Here is a 22,512-nt window from a genome sequence, read left to right on the forward strand (position 1 = left end):
AGAAATCTAGACTTTTTTTCTCTTAGCACATGGCTCTTTTTTGATAATTCATTAAGATCAAGCTCAGACCCATAGCGCCTCTCAACTATTCTCCTTCTTGAGTGGATGTTATATTACTTAAGGCTAGTTTGGCCATTTTTTTATTTTTTTCTGATGATCCATTTAGTCCCATTTAAGTTACTGATTTGGCTAACATTTTATTAATGTTATGAGTTAAAGTGTTAGATAAAAACAAACCTCGGGGGGATAAATGTAGATTTTTCAAACTATTGGATGTAAGTATAATTTATCCCTAATCTTAGGGATTTTTTGTAATTTACTCATCATGCAGGAGCAATTTTGATATTTCATATGAAGTAAACGGATTCGCTAATATCATTAATTTAACTAGGTATAAGTGTAGGTTTTACAAACTAGTAGGTCTAAGTATAATAAATGTAAACTCAAGAGGTTTTTTATAATTTACTTATTTTTTAAAATGGAGATGAGGATGTACTTTTTTTTTTATACCGTGGGATGGTTGTTATGTCACTTAAAATTATTTTGGTCATTTTTTGAAAAAAATTATATAATAATATTTAGGTTCATTTAAGATTAACAGTTTAATTAATGTTATGTTAAGTTATACATTAAAGTATTGGATAAAAATAAATTTCATATGGTGAATATAATTTTTTTAAATTATTAAGTCGATATAATTTACCTTTAATTTTAAAAGATAGTCACATTTGAAATATATTTGATGATCAAAATTTAAATTTCTCATGAAAATGTTTTCTTTCAAGCTCTGTCACCAGTTTTCTCAATGTTGTCGGTCAGATATTGGATTGACATGATTCCAAGAAATGACGAACCGGGCCATATCGCACAGTTCAAGCTGAATAGAGTCGATCCGGTTTCTGACCGCGTCGGTTCGGGTATATAAAACGGTTCCAGCTCTTATGGGGCCAAAGCTAGCCGGTAGAAGAGTGAATCGGACGGAACCAGACCGGTTTCGTCCGATTCGGCCGGTTTGCACCAAGTCCGATTAGATTTGCCACACAGCACGCTGCGGCATTTGGCTAAAGTGCGCGCTGCAGTATTTTTGGCTACCGGCTGGTAGTGAATCGGATTAGGTGCCAATTGGTACGGCATCCGGTACCATTCCGTTGTCCTTGCATGATACAGATCTACACCTGATCGTACACTTAGGATAACAAATGAATGGTTCCGAAATAGCAAGAAGAAATTACGAAGAAAATTGAAACATGCTCAATTTTATTAAAGAAAGAAAGAAATAAAAAAAGAGGAGAGAGACTTTGCTCTACCTTTCTGGAAAGTCGCCGATGGCGAGCCCTATGATAACCAATCGAACTCCAATTTCTTGCTCACTTCTCTTCGGAGCCTCCTTCCCTTCTTCTTCTTCTTCTCTGTCTTCCCTTCAAATACCAGCGCGAGCACGGAACAGGAGGGCATCGGGTTTCAGGATCAGAGCCGAGACGATGGCGACGGAGAAGCTGGGGATCAAGATCGAGAGGAACCCTCCTGAGTCCAAGCTCGCCGAGCTTGGCGTCCGCCAATGGCCCAAGTAATCATCAAAACCCCCTTCTTTCCACCTCTTTTCTCTTTTGCGGGATTTTTTTTTTTACTCTTCATTTTCAGTGTCGATAATTGTGGGAATTTTATTTAGCGCACTTTTAAATCTGAAAAAATGGAAAAAGAAAAAAGTTTTGTGTCCATGATTTTTTTTTTTTAAAAAAAAGTTCAATATCAAGATAACAAGATCATCTATTTCTAGTTCCAATTTCTAGGCCCTCTTTTGGCACCTCTCGAGATTGGCAGGTTGTTATATTGGGCACATGTACACAAAAGATCTTTGAGAATGGATCGAGCCTAGATTTCACCTTAGATCGAGTCTATGAATCATTCATACCTTTGGATTCTCAGTCCGTATAAACTCAAACTTGGGTCGAGTCTATAAACCAAGCATACCTTTGCATACCGTTTAGGATGGGACACAGCTTGGAAACCCTTGCTCCACCTTTGATAACATGTATGACACGTAGGAATTGAGACTTACATTGGTACATCGTAGGATTCGGTAGTTGGCCCTTCTGCTTCTCTGATCTGGCACAGAAGGGGTCGGCGCACTGAAATTTATGATCATATAGTACTCTTGTATTAATGACTTAGAACTAATAGAAAATATTATCTAATTTTTTTTATTCTATATAACTATTAAAGATTTATCTAATATATGGGATTTGATTCTTGCACATATTTATGCTAAAATGCATGTCAGTAGAAAGATGGGCTTGCTTCATAGCTGCTGTGGGGATGTCTTCATGATGCCATTTTTGCGTGCTTTATGTATGTAGGTGGGGATGTGCTCCTAGTAAATTCCCATGGACATACACCGCAAAGGAGACGTGCTATCTGCTGGAAGGAAAGGTGAAAGTATACCCCGATGGGCATGGTGATGAGTTCGTGGAGATTGGGCCGGGTGATCTGGTGGAGTTCCCCAAAGGCATGAAGTGTACCTGGGATGTCTCAGTGGCTGTGGATAAGCACTACAATTTCGATTAGGAACTGGAAATGATGAACTACCGAACTTTTTCATGGACCAACATTGATCTCTCTGTAAAATGGGATGGGTGTCTCAATGTTTTGAGATGCCAATGCTTTGCAGTACCCTGTTAACTGATATAATTAATAGTGATGGTATTAAAGAGACTAGTTCTTTATCATGAGGTTGTTCGCCTTATCCTTCGTTCTGCTCCTGTCAGCTGTCCATGCCAGCGACTTTATTCTGAGCAGGATGGTTGTTCATTTGGCAGCCATGTCTATTATCGTGTTATGAATCGGCTCTCTCTCTCTCTCTCTATCTATCTATCTGTGGTTTTACTCATTAATTTTAGCATGATGAAAGGACAAAGACAACTCATTCTTAATTTTATTGCTCTCATATCCTTGCTGTAACTGCTTCAGGTACTTCTAATCGTGACATTTTGAAACTCATTGCACATCTTGTGCCACAAAACTTGCGAATGTAATGGCTTTTGAAAGCGGAATAGAATATCACCACTTCTAACCTCTCACAGAAAAGAAAAAAGTTTTTAAATTTCGGACTTCTTTTTTGAATTAATGTATGATTACAGTATGCAAACACAAGAATGCAATCCTGGTTTCATTGATGGACAAATCACAAATGAATTATAACAGAAATGTCTCGCGTCCATGTCCACAGAGAACTAAAAAACCAGAGTTATCATATGCCATATATCGAAAGAAACTTGGTTACTGAAAAAAAAATTGAGGATAGCATGCTCCTCTATGGCTCCAGATCACATAATTAAACTTTTCCGAGAAGTAGATCACATAATTAAACTTCACCTACATTGTCTTACGATCTCTAGTTTGACAACAAAGAATGGAAGAATAGGGCACTATAATTCTCTTATCTGCCATGCACAGTACGATATGCCAGAAATATGATGACTTGGACAATGTCCTGATGCTTAAATTAGCATGAAGTATTTCTAATTAAAAAATAAACTTCATATACAAGGATTATAATTACATCAATAAAAATGGAGATTTTACAATAAATGTAGTCTGCTAGATATTACATGCTCATGGCTCTAGATGAGAGTTCAGATCCCCCTTCCAGTTCACCCTCTGACCCATCAACCATTGCCTGCAGAATTCATCAATTAGACTTGTGCATTAAGTATTCGAATTCTTTGTTTTTTATTGTTCCCCAACAGACAAATGATTAACATGTGGAATTCGATCAGCCGTTCCACACAAATAACAGCCAGATGTGAAACGTCTGCACTTAAGTGGGTATCCACCCAGAAATTGGTAAATTTTAGGCCTTCATTTGTGCCAAACAGCAATTGCTGTATGTATAAGTGGAACAGCTGGTTGACAATTCAACTGGAAGTTCAAATTCACCCAAGTAAATAGTGTAGTAGAATCTTATCAAAAAAATGTGCGGTAGAAACGGTGCAGCTTCTGTTAAGCAAAAGCTTCAGATGTGCAATGTTTGGAGTAAAGAAATTTAACAGGAATTCAGAGCATATGATGTGGCTTAGAAGAAGTCAAAACCCTTTTCTGCATTCATTTTGTTCCAGCTATCAATCTATATGTTTTGCAGAAAAATAGAATTTAGTAAGATTCATGGAGTAACACGTACGTACCACCCGATCCTTTATCTTGTTTTCTTTAAGGTACTGTTCCAAAGCTCCATCGCCATGAAGAATTTTAGCTCCACTACCTGGTCTGTCAACAGAGCCAACAGCCTCTTCATCCACCACTACTGCATCTATTTGCTCATCGCCTGTCTTTACATCTGGAATCTGAAACCAAGTGAACCCAGAATTTAAAGTTATTAAAAATTCATAACTAAAAGGGCAATAGTTAACATGCGTTAATCATGTGAGGTGAGATCCTACTAAGTCAGATACTGGAATACATTGTACACCGCTCAATCAGATCTCTATTTTCTGGATCATTTTGTTTATGTTGATTATAAGCAAAGGAGACAAAAATCTGCCAAAAGTCAAGAAACATACCTCATACATGGCATCTGTAAGAATATTTTCCAATATTGCTCTTAAACCTCGTGCACCAGTATTCTTGGCCAATGCTTTTTTAGCAATCAGCCTTAGTGCAGTGTCTGTGAAATGTAGCGTCACCTGGAAGAGGCACCCACATTAAGGCACAAAAATAAACAGTTTTTGTCAAATAAAGGCACCAAATGATATCAGTAGAACAGGGACACTCACGTTGTTCATGCGAAATAATTTCTTGAATTGTTTACCAATAGCATTCTTTGGCTCCATCAAGACCTAAAGTTAGCCATGTCACTTCATTAAATTTTGGAAAAATCAAGCACTAATTTAAAAGAAGAGCTTCCACCAAGTAACATGATTGTTGCATTCAAAGACATTAAAAGTTTGAGCTAAATAATTTTAAAATTCAAGTTAAATTAAGCCTCCCGAGAATCAAAATAAATTCTATAAATAAAAAGACAGGTACAATAGTTTCATTCACCCAACCTTCTGTTAATGCAACAGCCAAACAAACTTGACCCACCCACCAAATTAAGGGATAAATATTAAGTCGGCAAATTACTAAATTAACATGATACATAGTTGAGAAGATTGAAACAAATCTCATGAAAGAACAAAAGAGAGAAAATCCAGACTAGGTAATACCTGAACAAGTTGGTCCTCGCTCAGTGCTGACAAACTAACCAGTACTGGAAAGCGTCCAACAAATTCCGGAATGAGGCCATATGCTATAAAATCACTACTTTCAACCTGTGAAAATAATGTGCATATCATGTTAATTGTGTCATTTGTAAGGAAAGAAGTCCACGTCCTTGTGCAAGGTAAATTTATTATGTTGTCAATGATACAAAGGACATCAATCGATTTCCAGTCATGGCCTTTTAATTTTTGGATCCTTACTGATTCCAACAAGGATGACGTCACTGCAGCATTTGTTAACCCACTAGCTCTCATGTTTGCACGTATTGGTGCTCCAAAACCTATAGAAGAATCTTGTCGTCTGTTCCAGACCAAAAAGTCAGTCACCCACAAACAGCATGTTCAGCAATAACTATTTGAGGAAGATTATTACAAATATTCGACATTATTACCTTTCAGAAATTGTCTTTTCCAAATCAACAAAAGCACCGCCACATATAAAAAGAATATCTTTTGTGTCTATCTGCATATCAAACTCGTGTGAAACTATGATAAAAGAAATAAAATTGCTAAAACTATTGTAAGTCCATAAATATAAAAGTTCTGTTACAAAGTAACTTTATGTTACATACTAGATCAAACTTACATGGAGTAGCCAATAGAAAGTAAATGTCAATGTAGACCTACAGAATACCCAAAGAAAACTTATACTAGAAAAGGATTCAAATGGTGACACCCTGGTCAATTTCTTATCTATTTACTAAATGAACAAGCATGCTGCAGCAGAAAGTTAAGTGAAATTTGTACCCTAATTATTTATCCCTTGATTATGTCTATGATAGTTGCTATGTTGCAATTTCACAAAGTAATGATTTTATTCTCATTAGTTGGAAGAGTACAGTTAACCTTCTAGAACAGTCAGCCTGAACCATGAATATTCCTTTCGCCAATGCTGTGTAAACCATAATACATGTCACAATCAAGTAGCAAGGAAACAACGGCATATTATTCTCCAACGACAAAGTTTACACGTGCTTCAAATTTGCAACAAAAATACTTGAAAAGGTTTTATATTTTGAAATATGTTTACAGTAAGGAGTTTATTTATTTAATTTGTTTAACCTTTATGGATGATTTATATGCAATTTAACCAGATGAATGAATATACAGGAGATGTTAAAAGGAGACCATTAAGAGATTCATGAAGAGGAAATTCTAAATTAGCGCCTTCGATAAGGAATCTCGAAACTGCAGTATTGTTTTATTTCATGGTTTACTTCAAACTTCTCAGGTGCAGTTTCCTTTTTTGCGCCAAATTTCCAAATCGTATATAGATATCATGACAATAGATTAGTAGAATGAAATGGAAATATGTCTGTGCTATGTCTTGTGTCTTAGTGTATGAAACAATTTTGCATGCTCCATCTACTTTTTTAAAATACAATAGGCATCAAGGTAGAGGGAACTTGGATGACTTTAACTCCAGCAGCATAAAACTTTCTGACTAGAGTAATCTAGCTGTGCAATGGCCTCAAACACAGCATGTCGGAGAAAGTAAAAAAGAAAAGGTTCATAGGCCATGGTTACTCCGTAAATATGAGACTCATAAGTTGATATACTGTGATGGGTTAGTGTAATAACCCCAAAAAAAAAAATTTATATATATATAAAAAGGGATAGAATAGTCAATTGATATAAGGTATAAAATTGGAAGGAATCAAAAGATAATGGTATAGTTATAGATGCGTTGAAGTGACAAGGGTAAAATTAGAAGGAATCAAAAGTTAATGGCATAACAGTAGATATGTTGAAGTGTTAGAGGCAAAATGGAAATTTAATAATATTAAACAAAGGGTGAATAGTGCTTGATGTGACTTAATTAGGGGGTTTGGTGCTGCGTCCGTGGAATGAAACAGAGAAGGAGAAGGGGAGTCTCAGGCGGTGGAATCAAACAGAAAGGAAAAGAAAGAAAGAAAAGAAGAAGAAGAAGAAGAAAGAGGAAGGGGATTTGAGGTGGAAAGGAGCCCCGGTTGCGCTGCCAGCTGAAGAGAAAAGCGTAGGTCTCCTTCCCCTCTACGCAAGGACCCAAGTTTCAGAAGAGAAAAAGGTAAATACCCATCTCTACCTAGTCTTCTAATGAAATTAGGCTATACAAATGGTGGATTTGGTTTAGAGAGGTTAGATAGAAGTGTTAGAAGTGGTTAAAAGAGAGAAAATCGGATTTCGACAAGTTTTTCCGAGGCTACGGAACAACTGTGTCGAAATCCCAACTTCGGCGAATTGTTTCGGGGGTCAATCGACCTCCGATAGCAATGCATCTTACCTTCTTGGAATCCTCCATGAGTGTAGAATGTTAGGTAAAAATTTCATAAAATTTGGAGTTGGAAAGTGGATCAAAATCGGGATGAAGTAACCCGCTGTCAGTCCAGGTTACTGTTCATCCGAGATGAAGAAAGTGAGCAAAATGATGGGAGTCGTCTCAAAACGTGCCGGAGTCGACTCGGGGTCAACTGGAGTCGACTCGGCGCAGATTGGGGTCGACTCATGCCTCAGAGGGGTCGACTCACGAGGTTGCGGGTCGACTCTCTGAGAGTCCAGAAAATGAAGTTTTGCGGCTCTGTGGTCGGGGTCGACTCATGAGGTTGGGGTCGACTCACGCTTCAGTGAAATTTTTAGTGAAAGAGAATTTTGACTCTTTCTCGCACCTTGACCCTATAGCAGTGGCCAAAGGTGTGTGTGTGATGCTTTTGCATCATAATACATATAAGGGGAAGATTAATTGATAGGAAAAAGGGGAAAAGAAAAGGATTTAGAAAAGGGGGGAGTTGAATCAATTAAAGTTTCCTATATTTATGATTGGCACGTAGATTATGGCCCTTAATACAATACTAAATGTATTGTAAATGCATGTATCAGTTGGGCAAGAAGCTAGAGAACAAGAGGAGGAAGTCCCGTACTGCCTACTGTAGATTTTTGGAGGTGTATCAGGGCTGTGCCAGATTGACAGGTGAGTGGGAGTTTGTACTTTGCACCATGAGCACATTCCTTATTCATTTTCATGAATGTTGCCAAGTGTGACTTGATTCCACTTGTGCATATTGATTGATATTGTAGTAGATTCCTCTATAATCTTGTTTCTCCATGCTTGATTATTTTGTACATGTATTTGAGGGAACATTGAGAGGAATTACAAGGGTTAGATGAGTAGTTAAATTGGTTCCAAATTGTGAAATGACTTCTTTTGTAAATTGATTTTGTTTTCTCTATTTCAAAGACTTGTAGAGTCTTTTCAGTGGTATATTGAGTTGCATTGTACTCCCTTGATCCCTCACTCCTAACCCTGATGTTAGTAATTGGATCGTGGTCGAGTGAGTGGTAGTCTTGATTATACTCCTTTTTAGTAGAGTATTGGGAGAGTGCATTATGACATTTATGCATGGCTTGGCAGTATCTACAGGACACCTATAGTCGATGGGGTTAGACATCGGGCTGTGTGCACATAGTAGCCTTCTGGGTGGGCGGAGCCCAGTCCCTTCCTAGGAGGGACACGGCCCTAGGCGTAGGATCGGCCGGTCCTACGACTTATATTCTGCTTACCGTCGGGCATAGTAAGACCCCGCGAGGTGCAGTATGGCTTTCCGCGGATGTAGAATTCCCGCGAGGTGCCGTTTAGTATACAGATGTAAGATGTTTCTATGGATTTATGTTCTGGATACTGGCCAGCATTTACATGATCAATGTGGTGTCTTATCCTGCATATGCATGTGACAGTAGGAAATTGTTGTGGTTCGCCTGGGGCATAAGACCCACCTCCCGACAGCTGTCTAGTGATGACTTCGCATATTGACACCCGATTTATATGTTCCAACATTATGATCTGTTGAGCATATTCATGAGTAGCATATATGTTTACTTGATTATTCCATATGTATTTCGGATGAGTTGATATTGATTATGGTGATATTGATGATTTACTCCATATTCTTTATGTTGAGTTCAAGTTCATCTTGCTATTGATCACCATTCATATGCTCTTGAGATTTCATCTCGAGCCATGATTATATTGTCTCATATGCATAGTACTCTCTACTCCACTCATTGAGTATTCATATACTCACTCCCCAGTTTGATATTTTTGTTGCAGGACAGATGTTGTATAGAGAGGAGCAAGGTTAGAGATTGCCTGCTATCTGTGCCGCTCCATAGTATAATGTAGATAGAGGTTTATACATTTTGGAGTAATATAAACCTCCAGTTGTATATAGTGTATAGTTATAGTCATAGATCCTGTTGTGGATATGGGTTGACCATGAAAGGATTGGGAAGCAGGTATATATATGTGTGTGTGCAGATCAGTTGTGTGCCCGTGATAATGTATTGCTATATATTGTCCAGGTTTATTATGTGATAGATTATGTGATTGCTGCTCTGACAGGTAGAGTTGTTGTATGTATTGATATAATCCTGACAGGTCAATATAGGAAAGGTGATCATTTTGTGCATGTATCATGCCAAAATTTTCAAGATTTATTGATGATTGATAGGTAGTAGGCTTCTACGTGGTGGCTGGTGGCCTTATGCCTATCCGCACCCTAGGACCGTCGCAGCGGCCCGCCGGAACGGGGCGGGGGTCGTGACAGTTAGTCATTACAGTTTTGAGATCATACAATATCACAAGCATACATAATCGAAATCCAAAAGATGAAGCAAGACAAGCATATTACTTTAGAAACGACAGGACCATAACCAGAATTGCCTTGACTTTAAGTGACAAAAACATGCAGAAATAATAGTTCAACATTAAGAAATAAGAAAAAAGTTGGGATAGTAAAAACTTGTGCATATTCTAAAGAAAAATCATGTCTGCAATACCTGTATATTGTCACCACGAGGGTGCTTCCGAGCTCCCTTCTCTGGAACATTGACTATCTGCACAAAAAGATATTTGAATTTCAGTTCTTATTGAAACCAAAACAAGAGTACCACATAATTCAGCTCGCACCATTAAACCTCCATAATGATTAGATTAAAAAAAAGCATTCATTTACAGCAATATGAAAACACTAATGCAAAAGAAGGATTCCACAAATTTATTCAACAAATTAGCAATATTGGAAGTCTCAAGCTGTCTTTGGAAAAGTTCTGCTCAAGTTCAAGGACCTACAATTCATGAAACATGTTAATGAAATGAGAGATCATCAGGAAGCTGAAATAATAATTATATGATCTGATAAATATCAGGCATCTGGAAGAACGTTTCAGAATACAGCAGAGGCAAACCAAGTTTTCTCTCTATAGTTCAAATGATAAAGGACAGGGGATTGATCCACCAATTATCATGCGGCCAAAACAGTTTGAGGATATCTCTGCCAAGAATCAATACTAGACAGATAGCATTATTATATTTTAATGCAAGTCAGATAATGGAATCAAAAGCAAAAAGAATCAATCATGAACGTAGTAAGTTCTTGAGAGCAGATGAATGAAGACATCTATCCTGGGATTGTTGGAAAAGATCATATCCATATATCTCTCTAACTTGTTGCAAATTTTTGAGTGCTTCAAAGGGCAGCATCTGTTCTAGGGCCACATACATGTTTCGTGCTATCAATAATCTACTACTCACAAATCCTGCCCTACTTTTCATAATCATTGTTATTGTAAACTTGGACAATCACGAAAATGAGGTATTATAAAACACACTGACATAATCATATTTAGTCTTAAAGTGAAAATGATTATGACATTTTTCTTACGGCCAGCTTTGGAATCCATATCTCAAAATAAAAAAAACTATTTTATCCAAATTCAAACTAATATTTATGTATAAGCAGTACATACACATTTTGGTTCTTAAAACTCAGAAGTTTCATACAATGTGAAACAATTACAATAAAAATGACATACTTTAAAATGTTTGTTTCAATCTGCAGAAAAGTGACATTTCTAATATATATTCTAACGAATCTCTTTATTCTCATTCAACCTGAAGCATCTGTGCAACTCCCCATCCCTGCTATGGAACTTCAGGGACTTGAGTCTCTAATGATTTATAGAAACACAAAATAAAAAAAATCATGTTTACTGGCACATGCAATGCATGTTTTCAGTGTATAATGAATCGTCTTACAGAACTCAGTCATCAGAAGAAACAGATATCCAAGATCGTATGTTCAGGAGCATCACCACCATAATTAGTCAGCACAAAGGGATAAAATTTTTTTGTGGTTCTAAGCTTAATGTCTTACCCTCAGAACCAAGATACTTATCAGCACACATACACTTATGACTGTAGAGCTACATCAAGGGAAAGTAGGTTATCTAATCATATTTGTCTTTACCAACATTAAGGGCAGCCCATTGCATGAGGCTCCTACCATCGTGGAGTCTAGTGAGGGTCAAATGTACCTAGTCTTGCCCCCATGCGCGGAGAGGATGTTTCCATGTCTCGAACAAGTGATCTCTAGGTTACAATGGAGCAACTTTACTGTTGCGCCAGGACTCACCCTCGTCGTTTACCAACACTTCTCTTCTAAAATCATATCATCTATATATTTCCACCAGTCAAATATACTTAACCATCATTGTAGAGTCTTCTTCATATACTTTAAATCAAGCTTCATAGTACCAATGCATACTATCCTGCATTGATACGAAAATGATACTCGGTAGGGGGGCATACTACATGTTGTTAAGCTGAACCAACCCAACTCGGTGTACCAACACTATACTAAAATGGTAATGGTATGTTGTTTGACACCAAGATTGCAAACCTTACTTTAAATGTTACCTGCCTACTAGTATTGTTCCAATTGTGCACTTATATTGATCGATCTAGCAATCTAAACAAAATACGGTGAGTCTAAATTTTTTTGTCGATTTCTCATTAACTGCTAACAATATTTCTATTTAATCCACAAATATTTAAACCCAAATATTTAGACCATTTGTTATTTATGATCATTGGTATAAATACAACAATCAGTTGAACCAAATGGGCACTACATAAATGGACCTGTGATGAATTCATAATAACCTTATAATATCACACAAAACATATGAAATATGCACTTCTATTCTTTTGGAAATTATGGGAATAGTATCATGCATATATGAAAAAGAGGAAATTATTTGTTCTTATGCTTTTTGATGATTGCTAGACTTTTGCTGTATGTCTTATGGATAGGAAGTGGAATACCACAGAGCTCCTAAAGATGGTGCCAAGGGTCTTGAATGCTATGCACATTCACATGATGTACAATCTAATTAGTGATAAATACATATGAAACTAAAAGTAGTAATACTAAGGCATGATAGATGACTTACAGTTCCTTCTAGCATTTTCAATAATGCCTGCTGAACACCTTCACCAGATACATCTCTACTAATATTTAGGCTCTCAGCCTGCAAAGTTAACCATTTATAAAGCCTGTCAACGAAATGTAAATGAAGCCATATTTAATCAATAACTTAATCAACGTTAATACCTTCTTAGTTATTTTATCAACTTCATCAATGTATACCATTCCCTGTTGAGCTGCTTGCACGTTGAACTCAGCAACCTAACACATTTTAAAAAAAAACAAAAAAAAAATTGTAAGTCGGAATGTTTGAGGTGCATTTGCAAAATAAATGGAACACAGCAGTATAAGGATTCAGCATTTTCTTCAATAATCACATAGAAATGAAATAAATTCATGGTTCCCGATATCTTTGAAATTGTTAGGAGAAGTCAAGAATATTTGGCATCCAATTTTCACTCGAGCTTTTCACCATGATAATACTCCCAAGAATGATGATCATACTTCTTCTAGAAATTGAAGTCTAGAAGTCAACTACTTGACCTCAATTTGTATTACTTTAGAGTCATGGCAGCGGTGGAGAGTGTCAATTTTTTACAAGCCTACAAGAAAAGCAGGAGAAGCAATTATAATCCCAATAATTGATGATTTTAGACAAGATGTGCCGTATCAATCGGTCTTGTACCATACTGAGCGTATTGTACCGGTACTAAACCGGTATGCTGTATCATATATTGAGCAGTACCCTACCGAACCACGTATTGACACTGTAATAAGATGGTACCAGTATAAGGCCCAGTATTGAGATAGCAAACCTTGATTTCAGAGCTCATCAAAACAGTTGTAGACCAACTTGGCCACTTCGAGTAGGTTTAGATAAGGTTTGGGAACAAGATCCGCCACATCCAAGACCAAAGGTTCAAAAATGATCATAGGAGGGCATACCATTTTTTTCATGAAACAACACCCTATATACCATCCTGCATCTTCACACGCGAGATCGGGTGCATCCGATGTCCCCAAGGACTGGCTTTTCCAATAGACCACAAGTAAAATGGGCATTAAAGCATCAAACTTTCAGGATGGCCTAAAATGCTTACTTTGAGAGTGACATTCAAACTTTCATTATTAAGGTACATAATGTTAGATGGCCTAAAATGTTCAGAAAGAAATAGTTTAGATATATAAGATAAGCACAGCATATATGAGAATGTTAAGGTTGCTCACACTCATTCTGTGTACTTAGAAAAATTACAAATGAAACTATAGGAAGTTCGAAAATTGCTGAAATATAGGATAAAATGAAGGAGGCCAGTTAAAATAGCCAGCATTATCTCCAACAAAGACCAAAGGTGGTCTAGAAAGGTAGATGCTCAGATCTGCATGGTGGGCACAAGAACGACGAAAAGATCTATCAAAGCATACATGATAATTGCAGGTATTTTATGGAGTCGCAATTGGTTGGGGATTTAGTAAACAACAAGAAAGAACAAATGAAAACAAATATAGGTTAGATTGGATGTAGTTTGTTGGTATATTTAAGATGAATGAACTCATTAGGTAAAAAAAGAGGAAATGAGAGAGTACTTCTTAAATAAGAAATGGGAGACAAAAGAAGATTGGTGTCAACAGATACACTGCATGAGAGAACCAGGGCTAGCTTGTTTTACAAAGGGAGACTAGGACATATTCCAAGGGAAAAGGTTTTAAGGTGCAATACACAAGAAAGACAGCAAGCAGTTAAAGACAAAATGGCAACATATTGTATAATACAAGATACTTACATTATAAACAGAGGCATGATAATGAAGATTCAAAATTTTTCAAGTACTAGTTCACAAATATTTATGCACTTGGGATCATTATTTTCTTTGGTAATGTCATATATCTTTCAGCAATATCCTTACACCTTCAGCATGGCCTTCATATAGCCAATTTATTGAGGAAAAAGCCCAGCCCCAGCAAATCAAGACACATAATGCATATAAATAATTAAACAACTTCAGTCATCGGAAAGTAATAACTGAGCACCAATGGACCAGCCAAGCAAACTATTACTGTAGCAGTCATTTGAATTGCATCAGCAAGCTCAATAGTGTCCTAGTACTGTTCATAGGTATCATAGGAAAGGTACCTTAGAAACAGAAAAAAAAACATTAGGAAGGAAGGAAATTGAAAATGTCCTATTGAGGACCTAATTAATGACTGCATTTCTTAAATGGGTATCCTCATTATGTTATATTACTTTAATTGCATAATTAATTGACCAGTTGACTTTTTTAAGTAGGGCATACAACTAAACATATTTTTTGAAACCATTAACAGGAAAATCCTAATATGTCCATGGAGTAGTGTGAATTTCTCAATATCTCCGATAGAATGATTCATGCTAAATGTCAAAAACTAATGACAGTATTCTTGCAAAGAAATACAAATAATGCCGCAATTCAGATTATAGTTACCATAGAATGCAATGGCAAATAAGATTATAGTTATCATAGTATGCATTCAATTCTCTTTAATATCATGGACACTAAGGTAATAAGGTCGGATCACCAACAAGCAATATAAAACATCTAAACAGGGAAAATTCAAAATCATACCGTAAGCAACTTGTATAACATTGATTCAACATCCTCTCCAACATAGCCTGCCTGTACAAATATTTGTCCATTCAGTTTTCAGCACTGAAATACAAAAAGCAAATATAAAGACATGCAGATAAGTTAACTGTGATGTAATTCTGAAATGTGCATCATATCATTATCTACCAAGTAGAAATTGCTTAGCTATCTCTTGTACAAATAAAGCATGTAATCTGATAAGCAGCTATTCAGCAATATTCCTCAATTATTTAGCTGTTAAAGACTTCAGCATTGGTCAAATAGTCAGATAAGGTTGTATGAATCTTCTTATTCCTATAACTTAAATACTTATAATATTTCGCAATTCACATGCAACATAAAGACACATGCAATAACGCAAACAAAAGCACACATACAACTTGGGCCAAGTAAATTTTTTTTTTAATTCTCCTATTCTTTTGCTTTTTTGCTTTTCTCCTATTCGGTTACCTTTTTTATGCTTTATTATTTTGTTTTACAAATTACAATTACCACCAGTCCTTAATCTTTGTTAACTATACCTTTTGCTGAATGACTTATGAAGAGAAAGGGAAGACCTCAAGTAACATGGATGGAAGTTGTGAAAATGGATATGAAAAGGTTTGAACTAACACTAGAGGTAGCATAGATAGGAATACTTGGTAACTTAAGATTCATAAGAGTGACACAAAATTATTGGCACAACGTTTGATGGTTAAGATTATGGTTGACAATTGTCAACTTCCTCTTCTCCATTTTTTCAACACCACCCAAAAAATTAAAAAAACAGAAAGGAAAAAGACAGAAAATCTTCTCCCTTGCAGCCAACAGGTTAACTTAGGGCATAAGTTTCGTAGGCAAGTAAAAAAGTCTTCTCACCTTTGAGACCTAGCAAGGGAGAAGATTCTGTCCCTAAATAGCCTGTTTTGCTGTTTTTCTTTACAAAACCTATCAATGACCAGGGCCTCTCACTGACCTAGTACATAAAGAATGCCCACCTTAAAAACCTGGGAAGGTCCCTAACTAACTTGTTTTCGCACTTTTCTGTATCAGTGCCAGGGGCCTACTGATGCTCTCCAAAAAACAATAAGAGATTACTGCAAGGTATATGGCACAAAACTAGCTAACAAGCTCTGCAATCAATTGATCAAATAAATGAAAATTAAATTGTTCTTTATCAATAGAGTACCTTCATAGAACATATGGAGCCTAATCTTCATAAAAGACAAAATGATTTCTCCCACTACAAAAAAAAAAAGGAAGAACATCATACAATCAGATGCTCCATAATTCACATTCAAATATCTTCATGATAAGCACCCTACACGCTGGGATTACAGGGTGGAAAGTAAATCACCTAGTCTAGGCAGGTCTAAGATCAAAGACTAGAGAGAAAAAGAATCCAACCAACCATTGATATATTTCTGAAGACTCGAAACCTAATAAAATATATGACTGCGTGCTTCCAAATGCATCTAACATTGTCATAAGCCCTATTTACGTTAATCTTACAGAACACGCCTGACCTAACATCTAATTGAAAAACATACATGAGCTCGCAATACCTTCTCAAATGTTCCACCAAGGGAGAAGTAGTAAACTTTATTGAAAACTCGCCAAATTTTGTAGCTAGCATTGAGGTTACTTGATTTATATAGACCTGTATGGAATATTTAATCGATGTAATACTTAGTGCAACTGGGGTTCAAAAAAAAAAATCAAAGACAACTTGAGCTGAAGTATCCTCTCAAAGAATCGTTAAGACCAAAATATAGAATATGATCTAACTTAGATGTTAAGCAAACCTTAACCAGAAGCATTTTTCTCTTTGCTATGCTTTCATTGCATCTTTGCAAAAGCATCATTTTTAAAGAAAAAGTAAACATGTATAAGCTAGAATGTAAATTGTTTACCCAAAAGTAACGCCCAATTGCCCATGATTGCAATTAAAACAAATACTGAGCAGATAGCAGATATGACACAAAAATTTCACTCTTCCTCTTAAAGGATCTACTCCATGAGGATCTCAATAGATCAAGATGAATTACTCATACCACTATATAAACTGGTCATGACTCTAATTCCTAAAAATATCATCAGATGTTTTCTTCCCATTTATGGAATTTTCTTATGATGCATGTACCAAGATACGTGCATAAAAGCAAGAAAGCATACCAACACAAGCTAACTTATATGGGGCAGACAAAACTAGAATTTTCCATTTATGGAATTTTCCTGATTTTTCTCCCAGCTTCATGCGAAATATGAGAGTTTTAAATAGAGGAACCATTTATAAGGTAATTTAAAACAATAAGAGGATAAAAAAAAACATAAGAAAATCATAAATATATGCTGTAAGAAAAAAGAAGTATTAAATCTGAAAAGCTAGGAAATCGCAACAGGAAAGATACTTGAATCATAGGATATACTAAGAAAAAAATATATATTTTTTTGTTTCAACATGGAACTTAAAGAACATTAGTGCACTTACCTGTGTCAGTGTTGTTGCATCTGCAATAACAAACGGCACATTCACAAAGCGAGCTAATGTTTTTGCAAGTAATGTCTTTCCTGTCCTTACAGACAACACAAAAATTTATATGTAGGTCAGACCATCAATCAATAAAATCCAGTAGATAATTCCTTTTCAGTTCTCATGGTGATAGATAGGACATAACAAGTGCCAGCATGTTCAGCAAAACCATCACATGATAAAAATGTAACAAATAAAAAGGCAGACATTATACCTGAGCCAGTAAGGCCCATCAAGAGCACATTGCTTTTCTCTAACTCTACATTATCATCATCATTTTCAGTCTCAAAATTCCCTGAATCAGCTCCAGATCTGTGTATTTTCAGTAAATTCAGCTCAGCATAAGCCATCAGAAGACCATCACAAGAACAAGCAAGTTTTCGATGCTTATAAATGCAAGTCAACAATCTAGATATGCTTAAACTTAAAGAAACAATATATAACAAGACAAGATCAACATAAGCCATAGCATTATAGCAGAAAACTTAAATAGATATAAAGGTCATATGGAAACATACACTTTCTGTAAAGATGCATGGTAGATTCTTTTATAGTGGTTGTACACAGCCACAGATAGCACCTGCAATTTTTAAGTGGATTACTGAAAAGAAAATCATAAAACAAAAATTCTAGAAATAATTAAAAGCATGATAAACAAATAAGACAATTATTATTCAGATAAATAAATTCTCATTATTGGTTTAACCAGATAAACATGGTATCTGATAAAAAGAATAAATAAATCAATCATGAGACTTGGTATCTTGAGAGATATAACCAGATATTATGGAGAATTATCTTTGATCACTCAATTGGTAACAGATAAGGTTGATCGAAGAAGAAAGTAGACTCAAGCAAAGGACCAGGTGCCAGAAAAACAACAGTAAATGTATAGAAGAATACATATAACATGAACTGACAACCTGCCATCTACAATCATCATGAAGTATGAATTTATTCTTCACTAGCCTATTTAATTCATGGAGCTCAACTATTTCCTGCAATACTCACTAATCACTGTTAGCAAGGCATCAAGAGAGCTGTCCAAATTCATAGTTACCTTGGGACTTATTTTACTCCTACCTACCAGTTAAAGGATTGTCAGCACATCCCCTTGCAAGAATCAATCTGTTTTCAGGCTATACTAGGTAATTCAATAAAAGACCCTCCTACGATATAATGGAAACATCATATTAAGGCTATTTTAAGTGACTTTGGAATTAAAAAGTTTTTCAAAACACATCCCCAAGGGAGCAAGGATGAGTGAAAGAAAGTATGAATCTTGTTTTTAGGAGGAAACTAAAATTGAAAAGACAACATTATAAAAATAATAAAGGCTATCAATCTTTATTCTAGGAGTCTAAAAGATGACAAGACGATGGATTCTTCACAATATCTTCATGGCCAAGTCTTAATTCTTCATCCCATATTTTCCTTCTATTATCTTCTTCTGATCCATTCTACTTTTGATCTATTTGAAGGACTGCACCTTATTTTTGGGTACTCAAGAACTGGAGCATGGAATATGGATGAACAGTTGGATATAAAAAGATCAAGTTGAAGAACTTGGGTGGTGTTGTAGGGTGAAGAATGAGGTTATTTGGTAGACATTTTGGGTGGAGAGATGAGGACCAGATCTGAAATATTTTCTCTATTACATCCCTTTAACTCAGCTTGGAAGGTAGGAGTATGCCCAAAAGAAGGAACATTCACTTTTGGATGATAGACCATCCTCCACCAAAGTAGCTCATACAGGGTGGACTGTAACTTGTGGCAGTCTTTCCAGCAAAGCATAATTTGCAGTGAGCATGTCTTTTTGAGAGAGTATTAGGATTAATTTGCTCGCCTTCTTTCACTTCATTGCAATTTCATGTGAAACTAGCAGAATAACATGGAATCACCCTTTACCTGGCAGGAATGGAATGAAGGCATGGATTTTATTTTCTGTGTTACATCTTATGTGAAAATTGGATAGGAAAAGCCACGTCATGAAGATCTTCATGCTTAACCTTAACAGAGCTTGCACTTTGCAGACTTAATGTTTACAAGTTCTCTAATTATGTCAAGAGTGCAGACTTAATGTTACGACATGTTTTGGGTTTCAAGAAGCATCACTTTTTGAGTGTGATTGTTGCAACGCAGCTCACATTTTTCCCACTGGACTCACATATAGCCTATTGTTTTTTTGTAAAAGAATGCCGCTCAAAGGTATAGATCAAACAAAGCAGTGAAAGAATTTCAGTAAATCGACACATTTATAATTAGAAATAAATCGTTGATCAGAGTGCTCTCCAGTATCTTCCAAAAATTTTAGACTTTGTCATATTAAACTCACATTTAAAGAATTGTATATTAACAAAAGAATCGATTTCTTATATAGAAATTCTGTTATATCTTCTATATCCAAGAACCTTAAGTTCGAATAATTTGCCAAGAAAGTGATTTAAAAAAAAGTACCTTTTTAGCGTTATCTTGCCCAACCACGTACTTATCGAGCCCCTTGCAGATCTCTTTGGGCGTCGGCAACTCCTTCCCCAAATTCGCCCCGCCCCACCCGTCCTCCCCCGCGAATCCACTTCCATCACCAGTCCCCGCTCCTCCCCCGCCCCCGCCGGGCCTGGCCACCCTCACCACGTTCAAATCCGGCGGGAATGGTGGGCCTGGCGGCGTGTGCACCGCCAATCCATTACTCTCCGGCGGTCCTGGCATGGGCGGCCAGTTCTCAGGCGGCTCCCCGTCGTACCACGACCTCAGCGCCTCCCAGAACGAGGTCTTTAGGCGATTCCCCTGCCTCTCGTCCTCCCCGACGCCGGCGTCCCTCTCCCACTCGAGGTCGGGGCCGCGGACACCCTCGATCTCGACGAACTTGCCCTGGAGGGAGACGAGCTTGTGGGGGCGGAAGTAGTAGGCGGTCTTGCAGCTGGGGCAGATGTTGACGGCCTGGCAGCCGCCACGGTCACCGGCGCCGGCAATGGAGGGCGGGGAGCGGTTGGAGAAGAGGACCTCCATGTGCTTGGTGCAGCAGGGGTAGTTGGCCTCGTCCCGGATGCGGCCGGTGTGGAGCTCGTCGGCACCGCCGGCCCACTTGTGGCGCTCCTGCCGGTGCGGGAAGCCGGGGTGGCGGCGATGCGGGACGGGGGCGCCGGAGCGGGTGCATATCGGGCGGCCCTGGGCCGCGGCGGCGGCGGGGGCGGCGGCATGCCGGGCGGCGCGCGTCGCGGGCTCTCTCAGCTTCTTCCATGGGTGAAGAAGCCCCGACATGACACCGCCAGAGAGAGATAGAGAGAGAGCGCGGAGGGAATCAAGAAGACATCCAAGGAGGGAATTAACTTTGGTGCGATCCTTCTGGTTTTATTGCGGTGCGTGGATAAAGCTTCTTGGGGACGGCATCTGGAGGGATGGGGCTTGCAAGGGTGTGCTGGGGTGAATCATGGCCGTTCAATCGGTGTGTCCGTAGAGATGGTTTTTGTGCGGGATTGGAGATTCGTACCGGAAAGTTCATGCGAGAAAATTCGTTGGCTCCGTTTGCCCCTCCGAATGTCGCGAGTCCACGCTCGCTCTGGTTAGGTACAAAAACGCCAGTTAACTCACTAACCATGTTAGAAAAATTCAAGAGAGATCAAGTAGTTACGAAAAAAGTTGGTGATTGGAACCACCACCTATCAGCTATGTTTTATATCCATCCTCACCATGAAGATTGCTGCATTGAGCCAGTGAAATATGCAGTGAATGTATGGGCGCTTGCAATTTCAAGATTTTTAAACCACTTAAAGTATTATTTTTTATAGAATTTAGCTAGAAATTCTATAAAATTTATAAAATGTGCGGTTGATTTAAACATGACCTTACATCAACCATACTCTACTTAACTCAAATTCTATAGGAAGAGAAAAAGATCTACATAGACCTTTTTTTTTTCTTCCTATAGCCTAAAGTCTAGGATTCATGCAGGATTTGGATAGGCTCTTAAAAAAATATGAGCTAGATTGACAAACAGGTCTAATTTCTATGAAATTTTCAATTCCATTTTGTAAGAATATCCTAACAGTTCTCAAAAATCTTGTATTTAGATGAAATATATACGGATCTTAAAAATTACTAATACATATTACATGGTTAAGAGATATACACCTAGTAGAATATTCATCCAATGACCCAATACAAATATTTATGTAAATTGATACATAATTTTTAAAATATGGTGTTCACATGTATATAGTACATGGTCAGATGATATACATATAGCAATAGTAATCCAGCATCTCAATATACACCTCCAGATAAATCAATATACAATTTTCAGAACATATTGTTCATCAGTACACACCATATAGTTAGGTGGTACACACTCATCGGCTTTCATATACATATTGTAAGCTTTTTTGATATACTGCTGGTAACGACCTAGTATACACTTCTAATTAAATTGATATACAATTTTTAGAATATAATATTCGCCAATACATAGGATATGGTGAGACGATATATATCTAGAAAAATAGTCATGTAGCATCCCATTACATACCTTTAAATAAATCAATATATAATTTTCAAAATATGAAATTCATCAATACATATTACATTGCCAGATGATACATACTTAGCAAAATAGTAATCCAACATCCTAATATATATATCTATGTAAATTGATACATAATTTTTAAAATATGGCGTTCACCATTATATGGCCAGGTGATATACATTCGTTAGTTTCGGTACATACTATAAGCTTCTTTGATTAAAAAAAAGAGAGAGATTTAGATATGAAGAAAGAGATTTGAGAAAGAAAAGAAAAAATAACGAATGGAAGAGATGGATTGATGAGGAAGGAGATTGATGGATCACCTTCTCATATGCGATTTTTTTAAAAAAATTTTAAG

General features: G+C 37.0%; 2 protein-coding genes across 2 annotated transcripts; one reads left to right on the forward strand and one right to left on the reverse strand.

The window, feature by feature from the left end:
* Window positions 1-1,266: 1,266 nt before the first annotated feature.
* On the forward strand, window positions 1,267-2,726 carry LOC120106681. Its single transcript, XM_039119716.1, has 2 exons — window positions 1,267-1,567; window positions 2,358-2,726. The coding sequence occupies exons 1-2, from the start codon at window positions 1,326-1,328 to the stop codon at window positions 2,563-2,565; spliced, it is 450 nt and encodes a 149-aa protein (XP_038975644.1). The 5' UTR covers window positions 1,267-1,325; the 3' UTR covers window positions 2,566-2,726.
* A 632-nt stretch (window positions 2,727-3,358) lies between these two features.
* LOC120106682 (CLP protease regulatory subunit CLPX1, mitochondrial-like) lies at window positions 3,359-20,964 on the reverse strand. Its single transcript, XM_039119717.1, has 15 exons — window positions 20,090-20,964; window positions 18,151-18,212; window positions 17,847-17,944; window positions 17,591-17,670; window positions 15,100-15,150; window positions 12,683-12,757; window positions 12,522-12,599; window positions 10,068-10,124; window positions 5,648-5,718; window positions 5,457-5,556; window positions 5,202-5,306; window positions 4,770-4,832; window positions 4,557-4,679; window positions 4,182-4,340; window positions 3,359-3,676 (listed from the first exon to the last, which is right to left on the reverse strand). Exons 1-15 carry the CDS (start codon window positions 20,891-20,893, stop codon window positions 3,605-3,607), a joined length of 1,998 nt encoding a protein of 665 aa, XP_038975645.1. The 5' UTR covers window positions 20,894-20,964; the 3' UTR covers window positions 3,359-3,604.
* Between the last annotated feature and the right edge of the window lie 1,548 nt (window positions 20,965-22,512).

The sequence above is a fragment of the Phoenix dactylifera genome, unplaced genomic scaffold (assembly GCF_009389715.1).
Source record: "Phoenix dactylifera cultivar Barhee BC4 unplaced genomic scaffold, palm_55x_up_171113_PBpolish2nd_filt_p 000605F, whole genome shotgun sequence".
In the NCBI taxonomy this organism is placed as follows: Eukaryota; Viridiplantae; Streptophyta; class Magnoliopsida; order Arecales; family Arecaceae; genus Phoenix; species Phoenix dactylifera.

Excerpts from the sequence above, each read along its gene's own strand:
- LOC120106682 (XM_039119717.1), bottom strand. The coding sequence starts at position 20,893 with ATGTCGGGGCTTCTTCACCCATGGAAGAAGCTGAGAGAGCCCGCGACG. Across the intron at positions 12,758-15,099 it reads TGTTATACAAGTTGCTTACG|GTTGCTGAGTTCAACGTGCA; the intron begins GTATGATTTTGA and ends AAAATGTGTTAG. Across the intron at positions 4,833-5,201 it reads GCGAGGACCAACTTGTTCAG|GTCTTGATGGAGCCAAAGAA; the intron begins GTATTACCTAGT and ends GGCTAACTTTAG.
- LOC120106681 (XM_039119716.1), top strand. The coding sequence starts at position 1,326 with ATGGCGAGCCCTATGATAACCAATCGAACTCCAATTTCTTGCTCACTT. Across the intron at positions 1,568-2,357 it reads GGCGTCCGCCAATGGCCCAA|GTGGGGATGTGCTCCTAGTA; the intron begins GTAATCATCAAA and ends TTATGTATGTAG.